Source organism: Syzygium oleosum, unplaced genomic scaffold (genome assembly GCF_021117445.2).
Source record: "Syzygium oleosum isolate NSW1041296 unplaced genomic scaffold, Sole_v2.1 Sole_v2.10, whole genome shotgun sequence".
Lineage (NCBI taxonomy): Eukaryota > Viridiplantae > Streptophyta > Magnoliopsida > Myrtales > Myrtaceae > Syzygium > Syzygium oleosum.
The window spans coordinates 2752985-2776833 of record NW_026607494.1 but is presented as its reverse complement, the minus strand read 5'-3'; the positions used below and the strand labels follow the sequence as shown (position 1 = coordinate 2776833).

At 39.2% G+C, this 23849-nt stretch overlaps 1 protein-coding gene and 1 pseudogene across 1 annotated transcript; both read right to left on the bottom strand.

The window, feature by feature from the left end:
- Positions 1-364: 364 nt before the first annotated feature.
- LOC115678588 (disease resistance protein TAO1-like) lies at positions 365-6423 on the bottom strand (annotated as a pseudogene).
- A 14275-nt stretch (positions 6424-20698) lies between these two features.
- Positions 20699-23833, bottom strand: LOC130139204 (putative disease resistance protein At3g14460). The gene is made up of 2 exons (XM_056315682.1): positions 23130-23833; positions 20699-20809 (listed from the first exon to the last, which is right to left on the bottom strand). The coding sequence occupies exons 1-2, from the start codon at positions 23788-23790 to the stop codon at positions 20796-20798; spliced, it is 675 nt and encodes a 224-aa protein (XP_056171657.1). The 5' UTR covers positions 23791-23833; the 3' UTR covers positions 20699-20795.
- Positions 23834-23849: the final 16 nt, after the last annotated feature.

Here is a 23849-nt window from a genome sequence, read left to right as displayed (position 1 = left end):
CATTAAATGTTATATCTTAAAAAAAAACAGGTGAAGGTAAATTGATACATAAAAAAGTTCCAAAAAAGGGCCTGCAATTTAGGGATTTTAACTTTATGATTTTTGTTATTTAAACTACTATAGAGATAAAATGAAAGCAGTTTAGTCGCTCTCAATTACCCTTGATCTCAGACATCTCTCCCCTGCATATAACAGTGTTATATGTTAATCTCTTAAATGTGCATAATGCCTTATTCTCTTATTCTAATTTTCATCAAGTGAGGAAGTCAAGAAAAAAAATATATAAGGAGGGAACTCAATATATATGACTATACCACATCTAAGAACGAAGAATAAATGAAGGGAGAGGCAGATTGGTGCGTACCTAATCATCCGTCCATTGTACATTTATCAAACCAAGTTGGACTCTAGGAACATAGGCGATTTTGTTCTAATCCTTGCCAATTTGAGGCTCACATCTTTTGCTCAGTTCACCATAGTGTTCGATGTATAATTCTTTGAGGGCCATAAGAGACCAGATTCCTTGCACCATAAACGTTAAGTTGGGACACCTGATCAGTCAAAATGATATGAGACATGTATGATTGGGCAGCCATTCGGGTATAGCTGTCAAGCTCGGGCAGTCAAGGACAGAAAGGAACTTCAAAGTACAGGTCGATCCTTTGAAACATCGGAGCAGCTCCATCAATTGTTCGGAGTTTCCAATTGCCAGAGTACAAAGATTCAATGGAAAGTTTGACTTAATCTCCAAGGTCAACGCGAGCTTGCTACTTTCAATATTCAAGTACTCTAAGGTAATTAATTTCCAAAAGGGTAGAGATATTGGTCTGCCACAATTTCAAATTTCCAATTCCCGAAGGTAAGTCAGTCGACAAGTACCTTCAAACAAAACTTGGAGATTTTTGCATCTCTCGAGTCCCAAAAATTGCAGACTTTCAAGGTGTTGTGTTCCACTTTCTTGCAAACTCTTCTACTTTGTTGTTACGTATAGAAATCTAAGGCTGACGAGCCTTTCCATATTTTTGGGTAAATCTCGTAGCTCTAAGCAACCATAGAGGTCCAACTCTAGCAAACTCTGTAGCTCACAAATGTTACATGGAAGCTTCTTCAACTGCTTGTTCTCATAGAGACGTAATGATCTCAATTGCTTCAAGTTGCCTATGGAACTTGGTATCTTCTAAAAAATACCATAGGACAAATCTAGATATCGTAAGTGGTTACACTTGGAGATGCATGTTCTAACAAACTCTTTAGTAATAACTCATCATAAACTCTTAAGTGAAATTTAATTGTAAGCACTTTGACGTTGGCTTTCTCAGAAAAGGTGAGACTCCATCGAAATTTGAGATTCCCTCTAACAAAGTGTTGGAGAACGAAACACATCGAACTCCTTCTAAAATCTCTACTGTATCTAAGCCAACAATAGAGCAATCATTTTCTTTAAATGATAATATTGTATCGTGCTCTTTAACTTCTTTGATCAAGGATCTCTTCCATAACTCTTTGACATACTCATCACCAACGTCTTCGAATGCTAGTTTTTCCCTTGTTGAACTAATAAGTCCTAAAACCATCCATAACCTAGCTAATCTAGGGCCATAGCTTTCATATTTTCTGGGAAAAAGTGAAAATGCGGCAAAACAACGTTTTTAGTGGGATGGTAAATGATCATTGCTGTTAAAATATGTTTCGAGTTTGAGCTCGAATAGAAAAGTTTCTTAATTCAAGTAGGTTTCCTATTTTGAATAGGTTTCCCAATTGAATGGTTTTCCAATTTGAAAAGGTACCCTAATTGGAGAAGGTTTCCTAAAAAGACGTTTCCTAATTTGGATCCAATTCTTGCCTATAAATAAGAAGGGGATGTTATTTGTGAGGAACATCAAAGAGGAGCTTCTGCTAGTGAATTGCACTCTGAAGATATCCGAATGTTTATAGCGATTAAATCTTGTGATAAGATTTGTGCATAATTCTTTCGTGAGATTGAGAGATTATTTCGTGAGGAGTTATGGGGCTAAATACTGTTTGATTGATCAGGTGTAATTAAGGCTTGGGAAACACTTAGAGTGTTTGAGTAACTCGAGTGTGGTTGTAATCTCTGTTGTATCACTTAATCTATAGTAGAATTCGTTGCTGCTCTCCCCATAGACGTAGGTCACTATGATCGAACTACATAAATTTGGTGTCTGGTTTATTTTCTTGTTCTGTCAATTTTACTGTTTGATTGCTTGGCTTCCGCAACAATTGGTATTAGAGCTAGGCTTAGCTGAGTTGAAGTGAATTGATAGCGACAGAAGAAGGAAAAGTGAAAGTCGACAAATTTGATGGAAAGGAGTTTCATTTCTGGAAGATGCAGATTGAGGATAATCTATATCAGATGAAATTGCACTTGTCCTGTCTGGGGAGAAGCTAGAGACGATGAAGAAAGCTAACTGGGAATTGCTGGATAGAAGAGCTTTAGGTATTATTCGGCTGACGTTAGCTCGTAACATCGCATTTAATATTGTGAAAGAGAAGACCACTACGGGTTTGATGGAAGCCCTGTTGGACATGTACGGGAAGCCCTGTTGTGTGATTAACAAAGTCTACTTGATGCGACGTCCGTTTAACTTGAAGATGAGCGAAGGTGCGTCGGTTGTCGATCATATTAATGAATTCAATGTGATCGTTAATTGAGTTCAATATTGACTTTGAAGATGAGGTACGTGCTTTGATTCTATTATCTTTATTGTTTGATAGTTGGAATACTACTGTTATTGCTGTTAGTAGTTCCTCTAGGTCAACAAGCTTGACGTTTGATGGTGTTCGAGATTTAATTCTGAGTGAGGACATCCGTAGAAGAGAATTTGATAAATATTTATCTACTGCTTTAGTAGGTGAAAGAAGAGGAAGAACTGATACTAGTGTTAGTAGGAGTAGTATAAACTTGAATAGACGAAGTCAGTCTAAGACTGGTGGTGTTGTCTGTTGGAGTTGTGGCGAGAGGGGACATCTCCGAAGGGATTGCTTTAAGTTGAAAAACGACAAGAGTAAATGAATTAGAGTTGAGTCTACGGATGATATTGCAGCTATAACAGACAGTAATTCGGATAGTGCTGATTATGTCTTGTCTATCACTGATGATTTGTCATTTGGCAAATGGATTATGGATTATGGTTGTTCTTTTCATGCAACACCAAACAGGAACTGGTTTACTACTTATCAGTGCACGGATAGTAATAAAGTACAGTTGGGGAACAATGATGAATGCGATGTTATAGGTGTTGGTGATGTAGAATCAAAATGCATGATGATATTGTGCGGACATTGACTGAAGTGAGGCATGTTCTTGAGTTGAAGAAAAATCTAATTTCCTTCAGTTCCCTAGATTTAGCTAGGTGTCGATATACTTCAGAATATGGAGTTCTGAAAATTCTTCGAGGTACCTTAGTGCTAATGAAAGGAATTAAGCACAATGGCCTATATGAGCTTCAAGATGAGACAGTGACGGAATTCGCTACGAAAACGTCGGATGCATATGTTCGAGAGTTTGAATTGTGGCATATGCGTTTGGGGCATATTAGCGAGAAAAGCCTGAAGGTTCTAAATGAAAGAAATCTGCTATGTGATTATGTTGCTGACGAACTGAATGTATGCAGGTGATGTGATTTAAGTCAACAGGTGAAAGTGTAGTTTAGTATAATTGTTAGAGAAACCACGGATTTTGCAGAATTAATTAACTAGAATGTTTGCAGGTTGTGCGATTTTCTTCGAGGAAGAGTGTTACCACTAACAGTTGTAGATGACTACTCGAGGAAGACGTGAGTGTTTGTACTTAGGCATAAGTTTGATACTGTTGTTAGGATTAGGCAATTAAAAGCTTTGATAAAAAAGGAGACTGGTAAGAAGATCAAACATGTGTAGATTGACAATAGTATGAAGTTTTGCTCGGAGCTGTTAAACAAATTCTGCATGAAGGAAGGCATAGTGAAACATTGCACTAGTGCCAGTGAGCCACAACATGTTGCAGAGTTGACGAGCAAAACGTTACTAGAGATGGCTCATAAAATGCTCTCTAATGCTAGTATGGCTAGGAGATTCATGTCGGATGCGCTTAGTACGGCGAGCTACCTGAAGAATAGATTCGCATTATCTGCGATTGGATGTCGGACTCCCGAAGAAGTATGATTAGGTAACGTTGCTGATTATTCTATTTTTAGAATATTTGGTCCCGTGTTATGTTCGAGTTAGTGATGGTAAGCTCGATGAAAAGGCAAGAATATGCATGTTCCTAGGTTATGAACAAGGTGAGCGGGGCTATAAGTCGTGGTGCTCGGAATTAAATTCACTCTTTATTAGCAGGGAAGTTACATTTGATGAGTCTCCATTACTTCTGGGTAGGAGTGTTAATAGCAGTGTTCATACGAATCTGAACGGTGTTCAACTTGAGGTGGAGTTGCAACCAGAAATTCCTAAGGTAGCGAGTACTAGAGAAATAATCGACATAGATGGTGCTTCGAGGTAGAGCCTATTGAGCCAACAGTTGCCGTAACTATTGATATTGACAAGGTGCGTATTTGATCTCCTGTTACATATGGATGCAATGATGGTTTTGCTTTATCTGCGATTGAGGAGATTGTATCGAAAAATCCTTGTGGAGTAGTTAAATGTGCATGTGCAGTTGGTGTTTTGACAAGGCCCACTGGGTTATAGGAAGTTCAAGCACGACTTGGACTTGAAAGATATCTGTCGCGGTTGAGCCCATTAGGGGCTGTGAGAGAGTAGTAGCAAAGTTCCGGCGAAGCAATTGTAACTTAGCTCAAACGTTGAGGCAAGGTAGAGATTGTTAAAATATGTCTTGAGTTTGAGCTCGAATAAGAAAGTTTCCTAATTCAAGTAGGTTTCCTAATTAAATGGTTTTCCAGTTTGAAAATATTTCATAATTGGAGAAGGTTTTCCAAGAAGAGGTTTCCTAATTTGGATCCAATTCTTGCCTATAAATAAGTAGGGGATGTTATTTGTAAAGAACATCAAAGAGGAGCTTCTGTTAGTGAATGACACTCTAAAAATATCCGAGTGTTTGTAGCGATTAAATCTTGTGGTAAAATTTATGTATAATTCCTTTGTGAGATTGAGAGATTATTTTGTGAGGAATTGTGGGGCTAAACACTGTTTGATTGATCGGGTGTAATTGGGGCTTGGGAAATACTTAGAGTGTTTGAGTGACTCGAGTGTGCTTGTAATCTCCGTTATATCGCTTGATCTATAGTGGAATTTGTTGCTGCTCTCTCTGTGGATGTATGTCACTACGACCGAACCATGTAAATTTGGTGCCCGGTTTATTTTCTTGTTCTGTCAATTTTACTATTCAATTATTTGGCTTCCGCAACAATAGCTAAGCTTGAGTACTGGCACAACGTCCTTTGTTACTTTCACTAACTCTCATGTTTCACTATCCCTTATATGTCTCTAATCCCTATTGACACCTAAATTTTGACTACTCATAATTGCATAGTAAAATTAGGGTCTAAGCTTTAGCCCCTAACAAAAATAATATAATTGCATAGCATATAGTTTTTAGGAGCATATAGTTTATCCGTTGCATTTTAATTGGACCGGCGGCAGATGGACTTAATAGAATTTAATTGGACTCAAGTGCTCAATGGAATTAATTGGATCAAGCCCATGCAAATTAAAAATTTGGCTAACCCGTTATTCTCTGAAGTGTTCGAGATTGACATGTGCATTGCGCGTGTGATACATCGAATTAGGGGACATTGAGACAATATCATGAAAATCTTTTGGTCACATTTGGGTAGATACGTTTAGCGTGGACAGAGGAACAAAGGAAGAAAAATAAGAAGGTGAGTTATTTTATTCTTGGCCATATTACTCACATTGCCGCAATATACATGGGAAGATTGTGAAGTCATATTCGGTTAAGAGGGGCAGTGAAGGATCCATGCTAAAAAGTATATTGTTTAATATATAATGAATGGAAACGTGGGCTTTACTTCCTCAGCAAGAGTTGGTCAACCAAAAAAAGAACTTTTTGACTGAGGAAAGAAATATGTGAAGACGTAGGGGAAGAGGTAGGTTCCTATGCAGTATAAATAGGTCATTGCATGGCCGAAGGGGAGGGCGGCTTCACATAGAATTGGAGGCCACATAATGGTCATACACGGCCACAGAGAAAGGCCACAGAAAGATAGCGAGAGGGATAGCGTGCTTCTTACCCCTGTCGTCCATCTATCAGCTCGGTTCTTCACACTTCAGTACCGCTTCGGACTTCACACAGCGAAGCCATCTTCACTAGCAAATTCAAAGCGACCACCATCGCTGTGCCTCTTTCCGGACGACGAGCACAGCCGCGCTCCGGACAACCAGCTCAGCTGGACATCCGACGAGTCTAGCGAACTGCAGCACTTCCTCGGCACACACGTCCATCTCTGTGAACTCTCAGTGTGTTCTAGTTATTGCCGCCGTGCCTCAGATCTTTCCTTGTAGATTTCCTACGTTGCTGTCCAGTACACGTCCAGGCCACCCTGACGAGTTTCCCGGCATTCTTGCACCAACGTCGCTGCTGCTTCACCGTACCTATTCCGGCATCGAGCTGCTGTTCCAATCCTTAGACAACAACGAGTTGTTCTGATCTGCCCCTACGTGCTTGACGCTGAACCTGACAACATTGCTGATCGTTGAGCTTCAAGCAGCGACAAGCTCAAATGCAATGTTGCTTGTTGCGACCCCACCATGCCAAGCCCCATCGACACCATTGACATCGCTGCCTTGCTCGATCCAGCAGTCCCTTATTGTTGTTGGTAACCGAGACTCTCCACGAGCTTGTCTTCGCCGAACCAATTGCTTGGACAAATTCCAATTGCGCGTGGCCGTTCCAGAGATCCCTAAGACGTTGTGTCCGGAGGTTATTGCTAAAATAGAAAAAGAAAGAATTTTTGTATGTGTGCAGGTGTGATTCGTGACTAAAGCGGTGAAAAGCCCCGGAGGAGTGCACTTGGATCATTGACGGAGAAGAAGAACGCAAGTGGTATAAATTCTGATGCGGTGATTAGGTGTAAATGTGCTCTGTGGGTGCAGGTGGAGTCCTTGCGATTGAAAAGCTTTCTAGCTTCATCGTAGTCCGAGACCGACAACCTCAGTGAACTCCTACGGCAACTTGTCTTCTCGCGTGCCCAACAGCCGCGACACACTCAATTGAACCACCCAGCTGGTCACATTCATCCGTGGCACCACCACCGCGAGCTACCCGTCCCAAACCGTGTATCGCCATGTGAGCCGTCGACGACCGTCGATCCCGGGCTGTCCGTTGAGTACAAATTTGAAAGCACATCTATGAATTAGGTAACAATTTTTATCCGATTCGGTTTGAATATTGTTATCTAACTTGATATTTTTTGAGATGTTAGGAATTATCCAATTGGGATTTTATGGGTAAAAATCACTATCATTATTAATTTGATCCGCAAGACTTCGGATCATTTTTCTAATTATTTTGATTTTTTGTGGGTATTGGTGATGTTTAAGATTATGATTTTTGTTAATTTAATCCGTGAGACGATGGATTATTTTTTCATTTATCACAATCTTTTGTTTGAAATCTTGATGAATATCTTGAGGTGGATTGGATATTTTTTTTTATCTTTAATGTTTTGAAAATCCAAAAAGATTGCTTGATAGATTAGGTTGATTTCATTATTTAGAATAGATTGCATGGTAGAATAATATCTAGTTAAGATAATTATCTAATAAAATAGGATTTAACTTAGATTATCTCCTAGTTTAAATTAGATAATATCTTGTTCTAGATAGTTCATTTCCATTACTTTTTTATTACGAATTTAGTGAAAATACCAAAAAAATATCATATGCATGTTATATAGTTTGAATGTCAGGAAAATTGCATGTCATGTAGATTAGACTTTATTTCAAGATAAAAGAAAATCCCAAAAATATTTGATTGTTTTGGTGCCTCCAGTTTCTTTCTTGCAATTTACTTTCTTTGTTACTTGAGTGTTAATTTCATTAATTGTGCACTCGCATGATCACACATTGCATGTTAGTGGATAGGTTAAAATCATTGCAAGCTGCCTGCAAAACATATTTTTGAATAAAAGAGAAAAGGTATCGAAAGGATGTTTGAATAATCTAGCGTAACTAAGTTCCCGAACTCATAATCTCTAGTTAGTAAGAGTAAAGTAAATCTTCCAATACTTTGCTTGGGTTTCTTATCGACCCACCAAGAAATAGATTAGAGGCAACTCCAAACTGAAATGATTTGCATGTTAATAACTTGAACCATAAGTCGCGAATTGGTATGGGTTTGGGAGAGCCCGAGCTAGGTTTAAACTTAATAATCTGTCACGCCCCGAACCCTACGAGCGCGCAATCATCCCTTCGTGGTCGTAATGTACGCGACATCCCAGGACTTGTCGCCGACCCAATCGAAACACTAACGAGTAACGCATGCGGAAGCAACCTCGAACTCTCCGTACAACATATAAACAACGGGATAGTAGAGAGACAAAGAATACACATCAACAAGACCCTTTTATAAACATAACATCGATTACAACATATACATTTGCAAGCCTTCTACGAGGCCACTATCTACGAACCACGCACAACAACATGGATCGGGTGGTTGGTAAGCTTAACTCCTCTACAAAAAGGTGCACTCAAAAGACGGGGTAACTCGACCTATCCTCAATCCCCGTAGTATCCTGGCAGCGTCTCCGGATCAATCACGGTCGTGGGTCTGAAATGGTTTGGTTATACAACCATGAGAACACTTCTCAATAAGCAACTACCTAAGCCTCGTTTAGGCCAAAGCGTACTTCCGAACAATTCTAAACATGCAATACCGACATCCAACATGTCATAACAATCACAAGCGTCCTTACCTCGCCTCGGTACATACGTGAGCCCTGCACGTTAGAATATCGCCATAACATGGCCAATTGTCTATCAAGCATGCGCAAAGCAATTCATGGCATGATCAAGCATAACATGGTTAATAATCCAGACGTGCTCATCAATTAACTCAGGCAAAGCATTCCCCAATGCAAATCGCACTCATTAAGTCCAGATTATTAACGACCCCTCGGGCCACCGAACTCCCGCCGGTCTTCTGGCGTAACCAGGCATCATTCCGCTACTTCGGTGACGGCAACGTCTGGAACCCCCGCCCAGACGGCATTCCACAAAGGAGCATCGATCCGGCCTCTACCGCGATCAGCAACATCTAGAACCCCCGCCTAGACGGCATCCGAACTCCCGCCGGGCATCTTCTAGAACTCCCGCCTAGACGGCATCCGAACTCCCGCCGGGCATCGTCTAGAACTCCCGCCTAGACGGAACGTGTCGTGACCATGCACACACCTCAACAATCATTACCAATTCTTATCTTTGTAAATTAGCCCAATGTCAACTAAATCCGTCAAAATGCCACGATAATACCGAATGATTCTCGAGAGAGAGAAAAACCGAAAATGTACAAAACCGGGTCCAAACTGGGCAGTTGCGCAGTGACCGACATCCGTTTGAAATAAATAGTAAATCAATTCCAAAATTCTAAATTTTGGATATGTAGCATAAAACATCTTGATAAACATTTTCCGTGAAGAACTCGAAACCCAGTTCCTACTGTAAACACCTCTTTTTGTCACTTGAAGTCAGACGAAATTCAACCCGTCCGGTCAGGCCGCCTGACCATCAAAATTCATCTCATCCAGTACCCAAATCATTTTGGAAAGCCTTCAAATTTTTATATGTCATAGAAACAAATGTTCTTAACAATTTTTGTGAAGGAAGTTTGTTGAAAAGAGGTCTGGAAAAATTTGTAGAAAATCGGAGAGACCAGATGGTCGGATGAACAGTAAATCTGACAGACTGAATTCGGTCCAAAAATGGACTTACGAATGGCACTAAATGATCTCCAAAAATTCCAGATTTAATATATGTCAAACGTCAAGATGTTATGAACAACTTTCATGAAGAACACTTCCTCAAATTCGACCCACACAAGTCACAGTAAAAATAGCAAAATCCAGCGACGCAGCAGCAACCTTACCGGAAATTAACCAACAGACACCACCAAGCAAACCAAGCACAACCAGCTACTAAACCAACTATCCACGGCCCTTAAACCATCCCTAATATGTCCATTAGTCACCCCTTAGCCTAGTCAAGGGTTAGGAAGCCACTTACAAGAGAGCCTAAGCAAGACAACCTAGCAAGGGAACAAATAAGAGCCTTGGCACGGCAACGGCTACTCCGGCGAAGCAACGGCGAGGGCGGACAGCGGATGGCAGCTCAGGTGGTCGGTGATGGTGTGAGGGTGATCGTGGGTGGTGGTGATGGCCGAGTGGTGGTGATGGCGAGAGGGAAAAAGGGGGAGAAATCGTCTCGGTGGGGTGTTTGGCGCGAGGAGCAACAGCTGCGGTCTACAGCTCCGGCATGTCTCCGGCGGCTGGGAAGGCGAGGCTGTGGTGGTTGACGACCAGCTGGTATGGTCGGCTGGAATGGGAAGCAGCCAAAGCCAGAGGAAGCAGAAGCCGAAGAAGCAAGCAGCAGCAGAAATAAAACAGCAAAGAAAAGAAGAGAAGGAAGAAGAAGTCAGCAGAAGGAAGCAGCAGCCACGTGAAGCATCATGGGGCAGCATGGGGCAGCAGTCAGCAAAGCAACACGTGAAGGTGCAGCAAGAGCAGAAACAACGTGAGGGAGTCAGCGGGCGTGAAGGAAGAGAGGAAGTCAGCGGGAAAGTAGGTCGGCGGCGTGGGGGGGAGCAACAGCGACGTGTGGGAAGAGAGAGAGAGAGGAGAGAGAGAGGACAAAAGTCAATTTTTGTCTTCGGGTGCGGTCCAACAGTCACGTTTCGTCCAAAACGATTTAATGGTCCACGAAAATCTTAATTAATAATTAAGAAAAAGGGCCAAAAGAAATCAAATAAAACACACTACGAGGGAGGTCTACTAGTCCAAATCCGCACCCGGTCAAAATTTCACTTTTCACATATTCTGGGCAATATCGAGGCTGGCCACATTAATATCGACACCGTCCAATTAAATTCGTCCTGGAACTCCGCGAAATTCGACACCAAAGTTTGGGCTCTAAATAACGGCCAAATTCGATCGAGTGCGATTCTAGCGAAATCTCAATTTTAAAAACAATAACCGAGAGTGATCAGTTCCCGGGCGAGATTTTACTATAAGCACACTGACGAATTACACGTTTTATAAATCCCAAAAATGGGCCGAAATTCGAAATGTCACATAATCCATTAACCAAACCTGAGGCGGTGCCACCACGGAGGTTAGGTCGCGACAATGCCTATCATCATCCTTTGAATATAGGAGGCTCCCTGGAGTGTTCACAAGGAGAGGAACTCCTTGAGATTTTTTGACAATGTCATTTCCAATATCTAGGAGATTAGGACGTGGCTCCTTTTCCTTTTCGTGAATACCCAGTTTTTGAATAAGACCATAGAGTTTTCATGAGAAAAGCCTTTTAGATTATATACCGGATGGGTACCCATAATAAAAGCAACTTCTGCACTACGAGTAGTCACAATTATCTTACTTTCACTAGCCCCTCCAATTAAGATATCTTTCACATCTTTCCATCTACTGTGGTTGTTGCTCCAAACGTCATCCAAAGACTAGTAGAAATTTCTTGTTTTAATGATGTCTCACAGAAAGGTTTGCGATTGGTGAATATCAAAATTACTCAAATTTTGACGATTCTTCTCCTTTGCACATCTAAGTCTTTGCTAATTTCTACCTTGATATGAATATTTCTTTGTTGCTTCTGTAGCGGACTCTTTAACGGTGGAGTCCTTACTAGAGCTCTTGGATGAGGAGAGCTTGAGGAAAGACACAGCTCTTCCTTCTCCAGAGTCGTCTTCAGATCATATAGCTTTGTAAGTTGAATTTCGCTGCAATCCTAGACCCAGACTTTCATGTTCCAGGTGGGCAAGCTTGTCTTTACCTGTGGTTTCTTTTAAAAGACTAGGATGATTGGATGACTTTGGTTGAGCTGCTTGGTGATCCAAAGATCAGAAGCCCTTCCATTGATTGTCTGAGTGTGTTTGATGCGGGAGCATCCAACTTAACTCCATTGACAAAATTAGCACTATTGATGTTCATTCAAGTTAAGGTAGAATTCGGTTATAACTTGCTTCTTTGGATCATCGACAAGGAGACTATCGGCCAGGTTACCAATCATTAAGTTGTCGATTCTTCTCTTGACATTTAAAGTTATCATTTAACAAAGAATAGTTGTTGAGTTCAATGCGGATCGACAACATATCGATGGGAGGTTGTTCCAAGCACTTTCCTATGACATTTGCTGATTTATGAAGGTGGTTATCCGTCGATCAAAGATGGTGGACGAATTTTGGAGATAAACCGCAAGGCTCAAGATTTCAAGTCTCCATGTATCATCATTCCTAAGTCTTAATTGTTATGTGAGTCTCGAGAGTCAAAGTCCTCAGTTCCAAGGTATTTAAATGCTTTATAAGTTTTTAAATGGTTGGGTAGTTCCCATGTCTCTTTAATGTTTGTCTATTTCCTAAGTCTTCGTTCTCCTATAAATAGAGGAGAGTCCTCCATTGAAATGGACAAGACTTTGATTAATGAAAATACATCAGATTTTCCTCTATGTGAGCGATTATTTTTGGAGAGTGGATAACTCCTATATCGGCTTCTTTATCCTTAGAGAGTGGATTACTCCTCGGTGGTGAGCCAAGAAGTACTTTATCCTTAGCTGGTGATTTCCCTTTAGGCCTTTGCGGTGAGCTTATCCTATCACAAAGTCCTTTAACCTTGGCAGGTGGCTTATTCTTTAAGTCTCGATGGTGAACTTCATCGACCCCGATCTTCATCCTTGGTTGGTGGCGCATCCTTTATACCTTGATGATGATTGTAATCTATCTTATGTTTCCATTTTACCCTTCGACATACATCCCGCAAACACACACCAATCCATACATATAAATCCATAAAACCCATTTTCGGAATCACTCACCTACACATCCATCAAGTTGGTATCAGAGCTTCAGGTTGAACTCGTTTGAGTGATTCCTTCTATCAAACTCATACTCATCATGGATAAACCAGTTCCGAGAGGTTAGACCTAGGAGCAAGCACATAATGAAAGGCGAGACCGTGCAATTCAAAATCTCCAGCAACAAATGGAGAGAGTCATTAATCTTCTTGAAGATCCGGTGAGGCAAGGACAACCGACAAGACTTCCTGATGATTGACATCGATGTGACGATTCAAATTCTCGTCGAAACTCTAGTAACGAATCTGATTCTACTAGAGGTAATTCTAGTGATTCATAATACCAACCCCGAAGAAGAAGAGGGAGGTACAGGGAAAATAATCATGAGATAAAAGTGGAGACACCTCAATTTGAGGGTAGTCTCAATCCCAACGATTTTGTTGATTGACCGGATGCAATCAAACGAGTTTTTGACTTCAAGTTATACTCAGAGGGGAAGAGATGCAAGGTTGCTAAAGGTTGCTATCCTAAAATTGACGAAATATACTTCTCTATGGTGGGAGAATCTAAAGCATCAATGACTCAAAGAAGGAAAAAGGAGAATCAAGTCTTGGGATAAACTCAAGAAATTGATAAAGAAGAGGTTCTTGCGCGATAACTATAAGCAAGATTTGTTCCTCAAGCTGAATTCCCTAAAACAACAAAGGATGATCATTGAAGAATACATCAGAGAGTTTGCACAACTCAAGATGAGGTGCGGAGTTCCAAAAGTTCCGGAGCAAACCATCGCTCAATTCCCCGGCGGAATGAATCGGGAAATTGTTGATTTAGTTGAACTTCAACCTTATTGGACCTTTGAAGACGTATGTAAGTTGTCGATGAAGGTCGAAAAGTAAATAAAAGGCTGCAAGAGGTTTTCTTTCAAAACCTCGATAAAGGAACATCTTACTTTAAGGGTGCTTCCCCAAGCAAGGTTGAGAATACGTCGACAAAAGACAAGGACAAAGAAAATTTTGTGGAACCTGCTAAAGAATTCCACAAAAAAACTGATGGAGACACAAGGAAATGCTTTAAGTGACAAGGCTATGGGCATTTGCAAGCTAATTGTCTAAATCAGAGAGTTATGACTCTTCAAGAAATTGAGAAAATCAATTTGGAACTTGAAGAGGTTAAGATTAATTCTGACCAGAATGACTCCGAATCTGAAGCACAATAGGAGTTGGTAGAAAAAGCTAATGATAGCGAGTTGTTGGTCATCCGGAGAGCGTTGCATTATGTAATTTCTCCTGAGGAGAATGAACAATGGGAAAACATCTTTCACACCCGTTGCACTATTAACGGAAATGTGTGTACGGTGATTATTGATGGCGGGAGCTACACCAATGTTGCATCGACAACCTTGATCGACAAGCTAAAGCTTCCAACGCTAAGCATCCTGAACCATACAAGCTTCAATGGCTCAGCAAAAGAAGTGTTGTTAAGGTAACTAATCAAACCTTGATTTCGTTTTCAATCGGGAAGAATTACCAAGATGGGGTTTTTCGTGATGTTGTTCCTATGGATGCATGCCATATATTGTGGGGTAGACCTTGGCAATAAGATAGGAAGACTATTCACGATGGGCGTAAAAACACATATTTATTTAGCAAGGAACAAAAATGCATTACTCTTGTTCCCTTGAATCCAGTCATGAACCACAAAAATCAACTTGGGGAGGGAAACATTAGTAAGGAAAGCCTATTCTTGAGTGAAACACGGGTTGAGAGGGCCATTAACAAATAGGAGAAAGTATTTGCTTTGCTTATGATTAAGAAAAAGAGTGAGATAGAGAGACCTCTACACCTAAAGATGCATTCTTTATTGAAAGAATTTACATATATGTTCCCAGAGAAATTGCCACCTGGGTTACCACCCATAAAAAGGCATTGAACATCACATCGATTTGCTTCCTGGTGCTTCTCTACCGAACAAAGCAGCTTATCAATGCAACCTGGAAGAAACAAAGGAGTTGCAAACACAAGTCGATGAACTTATCGACAAAGGACATGTCTAAGAAAGCATGAGCTTATGTTCTATTCCAGCTTTACTTGTGCCCAAGAAGGATGGTTCATTCAAAAATTTTATCGATAGTCGAGTCATCAACAACATCACCATTAAGTATAGGTACCCTATACCTAGACTCGATGACATACTTGATGAATTATATAGCTCTACTGTATTTTCCAAGAAAGATTTGCGGAGTGGTTATCACCAAATTCAAATGCGAGAAGGAGATGAGTGGAAGATGGCTTTTAAGACTAAAGGAGGTCTTTAAGAGTGGCTGGTTATGCCATTTGGACTATCTAATGCTCCGAGTACCTTCATGAGACTCGTGAACAAGGTTCTTCGCTCCTTTATTAGTCGATTTGTTGTTGTATATTTCAAGATATTCTTGTTTACAGCAGGAACGAGGATGATCATATCTCTCATTTGAAGTAGGCCTTTGGTGTCTTGAGAAAACAAAAACTCTATGCTAAAATGGAGAAATGTCAATTCTTCTCTTCAAGCATTGTATTCCTTGGATATGTTGTATCAAAAGATGGGATCTCCGTCGATCAATCCAAGGTGGAAGCAATGAAAACATAGCTAGTTCCAAAGTCCATTTATGATGTAAGAAGTTTTCATGGACTTGCTTCTTTCTATTGGCAATTTGTGAAGAACTTTAGTACCATCATGGCTCCTATCACCGAATGCATGAAGAAGGTTCTTTTGAATGGACAAAGGCTGCTCATAATGCTTTTGAGTTAATCAAATAGAAACTTTGTGAGTCCTCTATTCTTGCCCCTCTCGGTTTTGATAAAGTATTTGAAATTGAGTATAATGGAAGCGGAGTTGGCATTAGGGCTGTTCTTGTCCAAACACAAAAACCTTTGGCGTATTTCAGTGAGAAGTTGACGGATTCAAAGAAGAATTATTCAACTTATGATAAGGAGTTCTATGCCATTGTTAGAGCTCTTGATCACTAGAGTCATAACTTGAGGCTAAGAAGTTTGTTCATCATTCTAATCATGAGGCTCTCAAGTTTATTAGCGGCCAACGTAAACTCAATTCAAGACATGCCAAATGGGTAGAATTTCTTCAATCCTTTTATTTTGTCTCAAAGTATAAATCGGGCTACATAAGTTATAGCGGATGCTTTATCGAGGAGATATTCTATGCTTGTTGTTTTAGATTCTAGAAACCTTAGTTTCCAATTGATGAAGGATATATATTACGAAGACTCGGAATTCTCTTCCATCATCGATGACTGTAAACACGGAGTTCAGGGTACTTATTCTATCCAAGATGGTTTTCTTTTCAAAGCAAATCGATTATGTGTGCCAAAGAGTCCGTTTAGAGAATTATTGATCCATGAAGCACGTGGTGGAGGATTGACTGGTCACTTTGGCATTAACAAAACTCTTGAGGTTCTTCAAAAGCATTTTTATTGGCCAAAGATGAATGGAGATGTGCATGCTATCATTTCGAGATGTGCAACTTGTCAGAGTGCCAAAAGTCATTTCCTTCAGGGGTTGTACACTCCACTTCCAGTTCCATTGCAACCATGGGAAGATGTGAGTATGGTCTTTATTGTCACTCTTCCGAGAACTCAAAGGAGAAAAGATGTCATTCTGGTGGTCGTTGATCGGTTTTCTAAAATGGCTCATTTCGTTCCATGTCACAAGACCGATGACGCATCTCATGTGGCTAAACTATATTTCAAAGAGATCATTCGCCTTCATGGAGTACGGAAGATCATCATGTTGTATCACGATTCTAAGTTTTTGACCTATTTTTGGAAGACACTATGGAGAATGCTTGGTACGTGGCTCTTATTCAATGCCACTTGTCATTCTCAAACAGACGGACAAACGAAGGTAGCCAATTGCACCCTCACTACTTTCCTTCGAGGGATGGTTAGTAAATCTTTGAAAGATTGGGATTTGAAACTTGCACATGTTGAGTTTGCTTATAATCGAACACCGAGTTACACCACTAGTCGATCACCTTTTGAAGTTGTGTATGGAACTAATCCTCTCACACCGATCGATTTGATTCTAATTCCATCCATCTCTTAAGTGAACTTTGATGGTAAAGAAAGAGCTGAATCGACGAAAAAGCTCTATGAGCAAATTCGATCCAAGATTGAGAAGGCTAACGAGTCTTACAAGAAGAAAGCTAATCAGCACTGGAAGAAGGCTCATTTTGAACCAGGCGATCTTGTGTGGTTACATTTGAGGAAAGAAAATTTTCCATCTCGTTGAAAGAACAAGTTCATGCCTAGAGCCGATGGCCTATTTAAAGTTCTAGAAAGAATCGGTGACAGCACATGCGAGATCGATCTTCCTGGAGAGTTTGGCGTTTCTGCAACTTTCAATGTGGGAGATATTTCTCCTTATTTGGAAGATGAAAACTTATTCGATTTGAGAACAAATATCAACCAACCCGGGGAAAATGATGCGGGAGCATCCGACTCAACTCCATCAACAAAATCAGCACCATCGATGTTAATTTAAATTAAGGTAGAATTTGGCTATAACTTGCTTCGTTGGATCATCGACAAGGAGACTATCAACCAGGTTACCAATCATTAAGTTGTTGATTCTTCCCTTGACGTTTAGAGTTATCGTTTCACAAAGAATAGTTGCTGATTTCAATGCGAATCGACAACATATCGATGGGAGGTTGTTCCAAGCACTTTCCTATGACATTTGCTAATTTATTAAGGTGGTTATCTACTGGGCAAAGATGGTGGACGAATTTTGGAGATAAACTGCAAGGCTCAAAATTTCAAGTCTTCATGTGTCATCAATGCATTTCCAAGTTCATAGGTCTTAATTGTTATGTGAGTCTCGAGAGTCAAAGTCCTTAGTTCCTAGGTATTTAAATGCTTTCTAAATCCTTAAATGGTTGGGTAGTTCCCATGTCTCTTTGATTTTTGTCTATTTCCTAAGTCTTAGTTCCCCTATAAATAGTGGAGAGTCCTCCATTGTCATGGACAAGACTTTGATGAATGAAAATTCATGAGATTTTCCTCTGTGTGAGCGATTATCTTTGGAGAGTGGATAATTCATATATCGGTTTCTTTATACATGGAGAGTGGATTACTCCTCGGCGGTGAGCCAATAAGCACTTTATTCTCGACTGGTGGTTTCCCTTTAGGCCCGAGTGGTGAGCTTCTCATATCCTAAAGTCCCTTGACCTTGACGGGTGGCTTGTCCTTTATGCCTCGGTGGTGAATTTCATTGATCCCGATCTTCATTCTTGGTTGGTGGCATGTCTTTTATACCTTGTTGACGATTGTAATCTATTCTACATTTCCATTTTACCCTTCGACATACATTCCATAAATACACACCCATCCATACAAGTAAATCATTAACCCATATCGGGAATCACTTGCCCACGCACGTAACGGTGTCCTCAAAGACTTCTATTTGTGCTGGAAATTGGTGATCCATTTTTTAAGAAGGCTCTAGTCCAAACTATAGAAGCCTTAAATTACGCGGAAATGCCAGCTGTAAAAGTCGGCTGAAGAAAATCATGAACGTGAGCAACAAGTTGTCAAAATAAAATATTATGAGATTGTCTAGGGTTGTTGAGAATTGTGGTGGCTGCAAGTTGAAGGCTACGTGGACAGCATTCAAAAGGAATCCAGATTGAGAAGTTGTCAAAGAGATGAGCTGTAAAGAGAAGTCCAGAATCCTCTAAGGCGGTTCAACTTAGTCGGTGGAAATGCCTATAAAAAGGCCATAACTCATTTCTGTAAAAAGGTGTGGGGAGTGAGCTCGTAACTCCACGTCCTTAGCTCCTCCACCAATACTCCTCCATCAACTATATTTGTAAAACTATTTTGTTCAACTAATGAAACTATATTTTCCTTCATCTCATGACCTATATCCTTTAAATAATCTACCTTGTTCCCTTGCCATTCTCTATTTGGAATTTTCTCATCTTGTAAGGTCCTGTGCCATATAGTAATCTGTATCAACATGTTCGTAAGTAGGGTTTGTGGTCAGTCGATTTGCATGTTCGTAAGTAGGGTTTGTGGTCAGTCGATTTGGTGTCCATCTCTTAACTAACCTGAGACCTGACCAACATCTTTCCTCCACACTTCATTTTCTTCATACTTGCGACGTCGGCATTCTAGGACTAATTCTGTGTGATGCTGAAGCATTTGTAGGTCACGCCGGAGACACCCGGAAAGTTATAAAGGAGCAGATGACTGGACAGCACTCACTTGTTGTAATAATGGTACATATTCTTTCTGCAATTTTCCCCCAGTTGGGGATCCTTTCTGTGATCTTTTTACAGAGGCGCACAGAACGTGGGTTAGTAACACTAAAGAATTGTAAGTTGGAAAATGGAGGTAGCTAAACTCATTATTCCAAATTAAACTTTTGAACGATCTGAAGTGAGTAACTTTATATGTTCACAACTGTAGTTTTATTGATAGGTCTTGAATAAGCTGATTAATGTGTTCGAATTATATCTAACTGGCTGGAATGCTCACTGTTCAAGGTTTTTAATAGCGGCTGACACTCTGAATCTCTGATTAAGCCTTAATTGATGGAGTCTCTGAAGACTTCTTCAAGAGATTTCATTAGATCAAAATCACCAGAAATGCATACCCATATTCTAAAATCAAATTGTTCTTGGACCTTTTCGTCTTGTACATGAACTTAGCAAGAACGGTTTTGCCTAAACACCCCATCCCAATTAAGGGAGGACATGCGATCCAAGCTGGTTCAGCACACTCTTTGCAATGTGCAAAAGGATCGATTCGGCCATTTTCTTTCTTGCCATTGGAAAAACAGTAGGGGCTATCAAGAGAGCTTCATGAACCATAGACGATGAATGCAAACGTCGTCTCGTCTTTGGTAGGTGAACATAATGGCAATACTAGAAATACTTCCAATTAAATGGATATGCTTTATAAGCATTGGACTGAACATTAAGGTTTTAATATGGTGCGAGTCAACTATTTGTTATAAGACATATGCATTAACAAATATCTTTTTTGTTTTCTCACTTTCAGGCTTAAAACTCATTTTAGTGCCGAATAATAGCGATTTGGCCAAATCTACTGACCGAGCCCCCAAATTTTTTTGTGCGCTCTGTTGTAGTCATGAAATCGATCGAGGAGGTCCTGAACTTACTGGGAACTATGGCCTACGCAATCATGAGTTCAAACAAGATTACTTGGGAGACTAAAACTGACAAAGGCTTTGAAGCCGTAACAAAACCTTTATTGTTCATGCAATTAGCCCTTGTGCATTCCAATTGGTGAGATCCAGTCTTAGAAGCAGGAGGAAAAGAAAAACATAATCTTCCTACGTAAAAGTGAAGTAAAACAAATAAAAAACGAAAAAATAAATGCATTATTTATAGGGGACTCTTTAAATTGTCTGGTGAAATAATTATAAAAAGATCCAGTAACTTACATTAACTTACCCAAAAAAAAAAAAATTCAATGGTGCAACGTGATTTTCATTCACTGTCTCGTGAATAATTGATAAATATCGTTCTAAGAAAATTCAAACAATGATAACACAACAATTAGTCTCATACAATACAAATAAGGCATTTTCTCCATAGAGAAATTTGCAATAGAAACACAAACAAATAATAAAGAACAACACTCATTCAAGGAAATAAATAAAAAAGTACAACATCACCGGCCATTGCTTTCATACCTAAATATGAAAGAGATTCACGAAGGATTAACTGGGTGCACATCAAATCTTCGAAGAGATCCACATAGCGTGCCACATAGATCATAGGAATTCATCTGTGGTCAAAAGGAAATCATGAAATGAGCTTAGAGTATCTATAATATAGTATTATGGCATTCATTGTGGTGTCATGCGAATTGGTCATTCTTAGATATTCTACTAACCAAAATACTTTTAATTGGTTAGCAAAATTAATTTTATGCGGATGTAAGGTTCCTTTCAATAAAAACCAATTTAGAAGTTTTTGTTTTGTAAAAAAAAATGTGGAAATTTGGGTTCTTATAAGCGTTTCTTAAATTTTAAAAATACTTATAATAGTATCGTAAGTCCAAAAGGACATGTATGCAAAATAACATGTGGAAACCGTAGTTTTCATATGTGGTGTACACACTGTGGGTAAATGCTTTCATGTTTGATGGTTCACATTATTTTGAAACAGTGTGCTAATGATACTCGAGTATCGGTTACACCAAAATGGAGAGTCTATATATAGCCTCTATTCTAAATTTTATGACACACACACTTTGACTTCTTGTTAATCCAAAGTATCCAAAAATTTCACATCTAAATGTTGGCAAGCATTTTCACATATATTTTGTTCATAACATTTTGCAATTTTAATAATATTTTGAGTTTTAGTCACAAAGTACAAAAATACTGTTTACTTTTGCCTAGTCAGAAAAAAACAGGCCTTAAATCTTTTGAGTTGGGGACCTATATATTTCTATTGTAAGTCACTGGCTGGCAAAACCGGGCCTCACTCGGGCCATTTTTCACGACAAATTTCAAATATTCAATCTAGGGAGAAAAGGAAATCCTATGTTATAGAAATATTCTTAGCCACTTAAATTTCCTCTTTTTTCATTAGATGTTATATTTTAAAAAAAATAACATGTGCCGACAAATTGATACATAAAAAAGTTCCAAAAGAGGCTCTGCATTATAGGGATTTTAACTTTATGCTTTCTGTTATTTAAACTACTATAGAAATAAAATGAAAGCAGTCTAGTTGCTCTCAATAACCCGTGATCTTAGACATCTCTCTCGTGCATATGACAATATTATATGTTATTTTTCTTTAAAAAATTTCCTGCGAAGAAATTATTATCCTAAAACTGTATTGGGCTTTGCAGTTTGGAAACAATTTTTACGGTCATGGCTTCATTCACACGCATTGTTTGTGCCACAATGCTTGTATATTTTAAGAGAATGTTATTGGTACTTTTTCACTTTCACATGTTTTATTGTGAGAGTTATGAATTATAATTGATTGTGGGAAGTAAAAAGCTCTTAATGAAATAAAAACAATTATATTGCAAAACATAATTAAAATTAGTTCTAAAAAATGGAATCACATCACCTTAAAGAATGGTGAGCATAGATATATGCAGGTATTTTGATATAACAAATCAATTGAGGACATTTCAGTATTTTTATAAGAACGATAAAATTATTTTTCTCAAGTGGGAAAGTTACAGACCAAAAAACAAAAAAAGTGGTAAAGTTAAATTAAAATTGAATCAATTTCTCTATGCATTAACTTTCATGCATATCAATTGAGGACATTTCAGTATTTTTATAAGAACGATAAAATTATTTTTCTCAAGTGGGAAAGTTACAGACCAAAAAACAAAAAAAGTGGGAAAGTTAAATTAAAATTGAATCAATTTCTCTATGCATTAACTTTCATGCATATCAAGTTAAAATAAATACTTTTTCATGGGATGATTGCTCTTTATTGATGTTTTCTTTTGGCCGATGGGATGATTGGGGGCAGCTTGCATTGGCTCGATTCGACACTCCAGCAATTGCTGTTAAGCCAAGTGTCTTGCCAACAAAGATTATCCCAAAGCCTTCAAATTACGTCATTAGCACTAGCAATCATTCTCTTGCTATGCACGGAACCGGACCTGTGGTATGGAAACATTTTCTTTTGTTTTATTATTTGTGCTAATAGTTTTAGATAGTATTACAAACTGAGTGTGTAGTTTAAGTGTAACTCTAATGTTAGATGCAACTTCTAACTTTTTAATCAAATTTAAATTGTATTTCGATAAAAAAAAATCAAAATTTTAATTGGATTATTTACTTTAATAAAGTTTCTTGCGTAATTTTGTCTTTTTACATTTCAATATTTTGATTAAATAGTAATATTATACAATTATTACTTATTTTTCTTTGAGTTCAAATAGTAATATTCCTTTTGCAGTCTAATGACCTATTATTGATTGTATCTTAGTAAGTATTATTTTTTCATATCATTTTCCTTTTTCTAATTGCCATACTTCAATTAAATTGACTCAATTGAAGATTAAGTGGATCACAATATATGGCTATATCACAATTAAGAACGAAGAAAAATAGATGGATGCGTACCTAGTCCTCTGATCCTCCGTCTATAGTACATGTATGAAATCAGGTTGGATTCGTGCAACATGAGCGATTTGTGCCAATTCTCGCCGGTTTGAGCCTCGCATCTTATGCTCAGTTCACCACACTTTACAATGCGCAATTCTTTGAGGGCAGTGAGTGAACGAATTCTTTGCGGCATAGACAATAAGTTGCGACATCGGATCAAGCGAATTAATCCGAGACGTGTATGATTGGGCAGCCATTCGGGTACAGCAGTCAAGCTCGGGCAATCATAGACACAAAAGGACTCCAAAGTGCAAGCCGATCCTTCAAGACATTGGAGCAACTCCATCACTTGGTCGCACTCTGATATTACTAGAGTACGAAGATTCAACGAAAAGTAAGACCTATTCTCCTGGGCTAACGTGAGCTGGCAGCGATCGATCACCAAGGACTCTAGGGTGATTAATTCCCCAAAAGGCACAGAGATTGGTCTCCCACAATTTCTAATTTCAAATTTTCGAAGGTGAGTCAGTCGGCAGGTGCCTTCAAACAGAATTTGAACATTTTCGCATCCAACAATTCCCAAACTTTGCAGATTTTCCAGGTATTGTATTCCAGTTTCTTGTAAACTCTTTTGCTTTGTTGTTATGTATAGATATCGAAGGCTAATGAGCCTTTTCATTTTTTTGGGTAAATCGCCTAGTTCCGAGCATTCCTCGAGGGATAAGTGTAACAAACTTT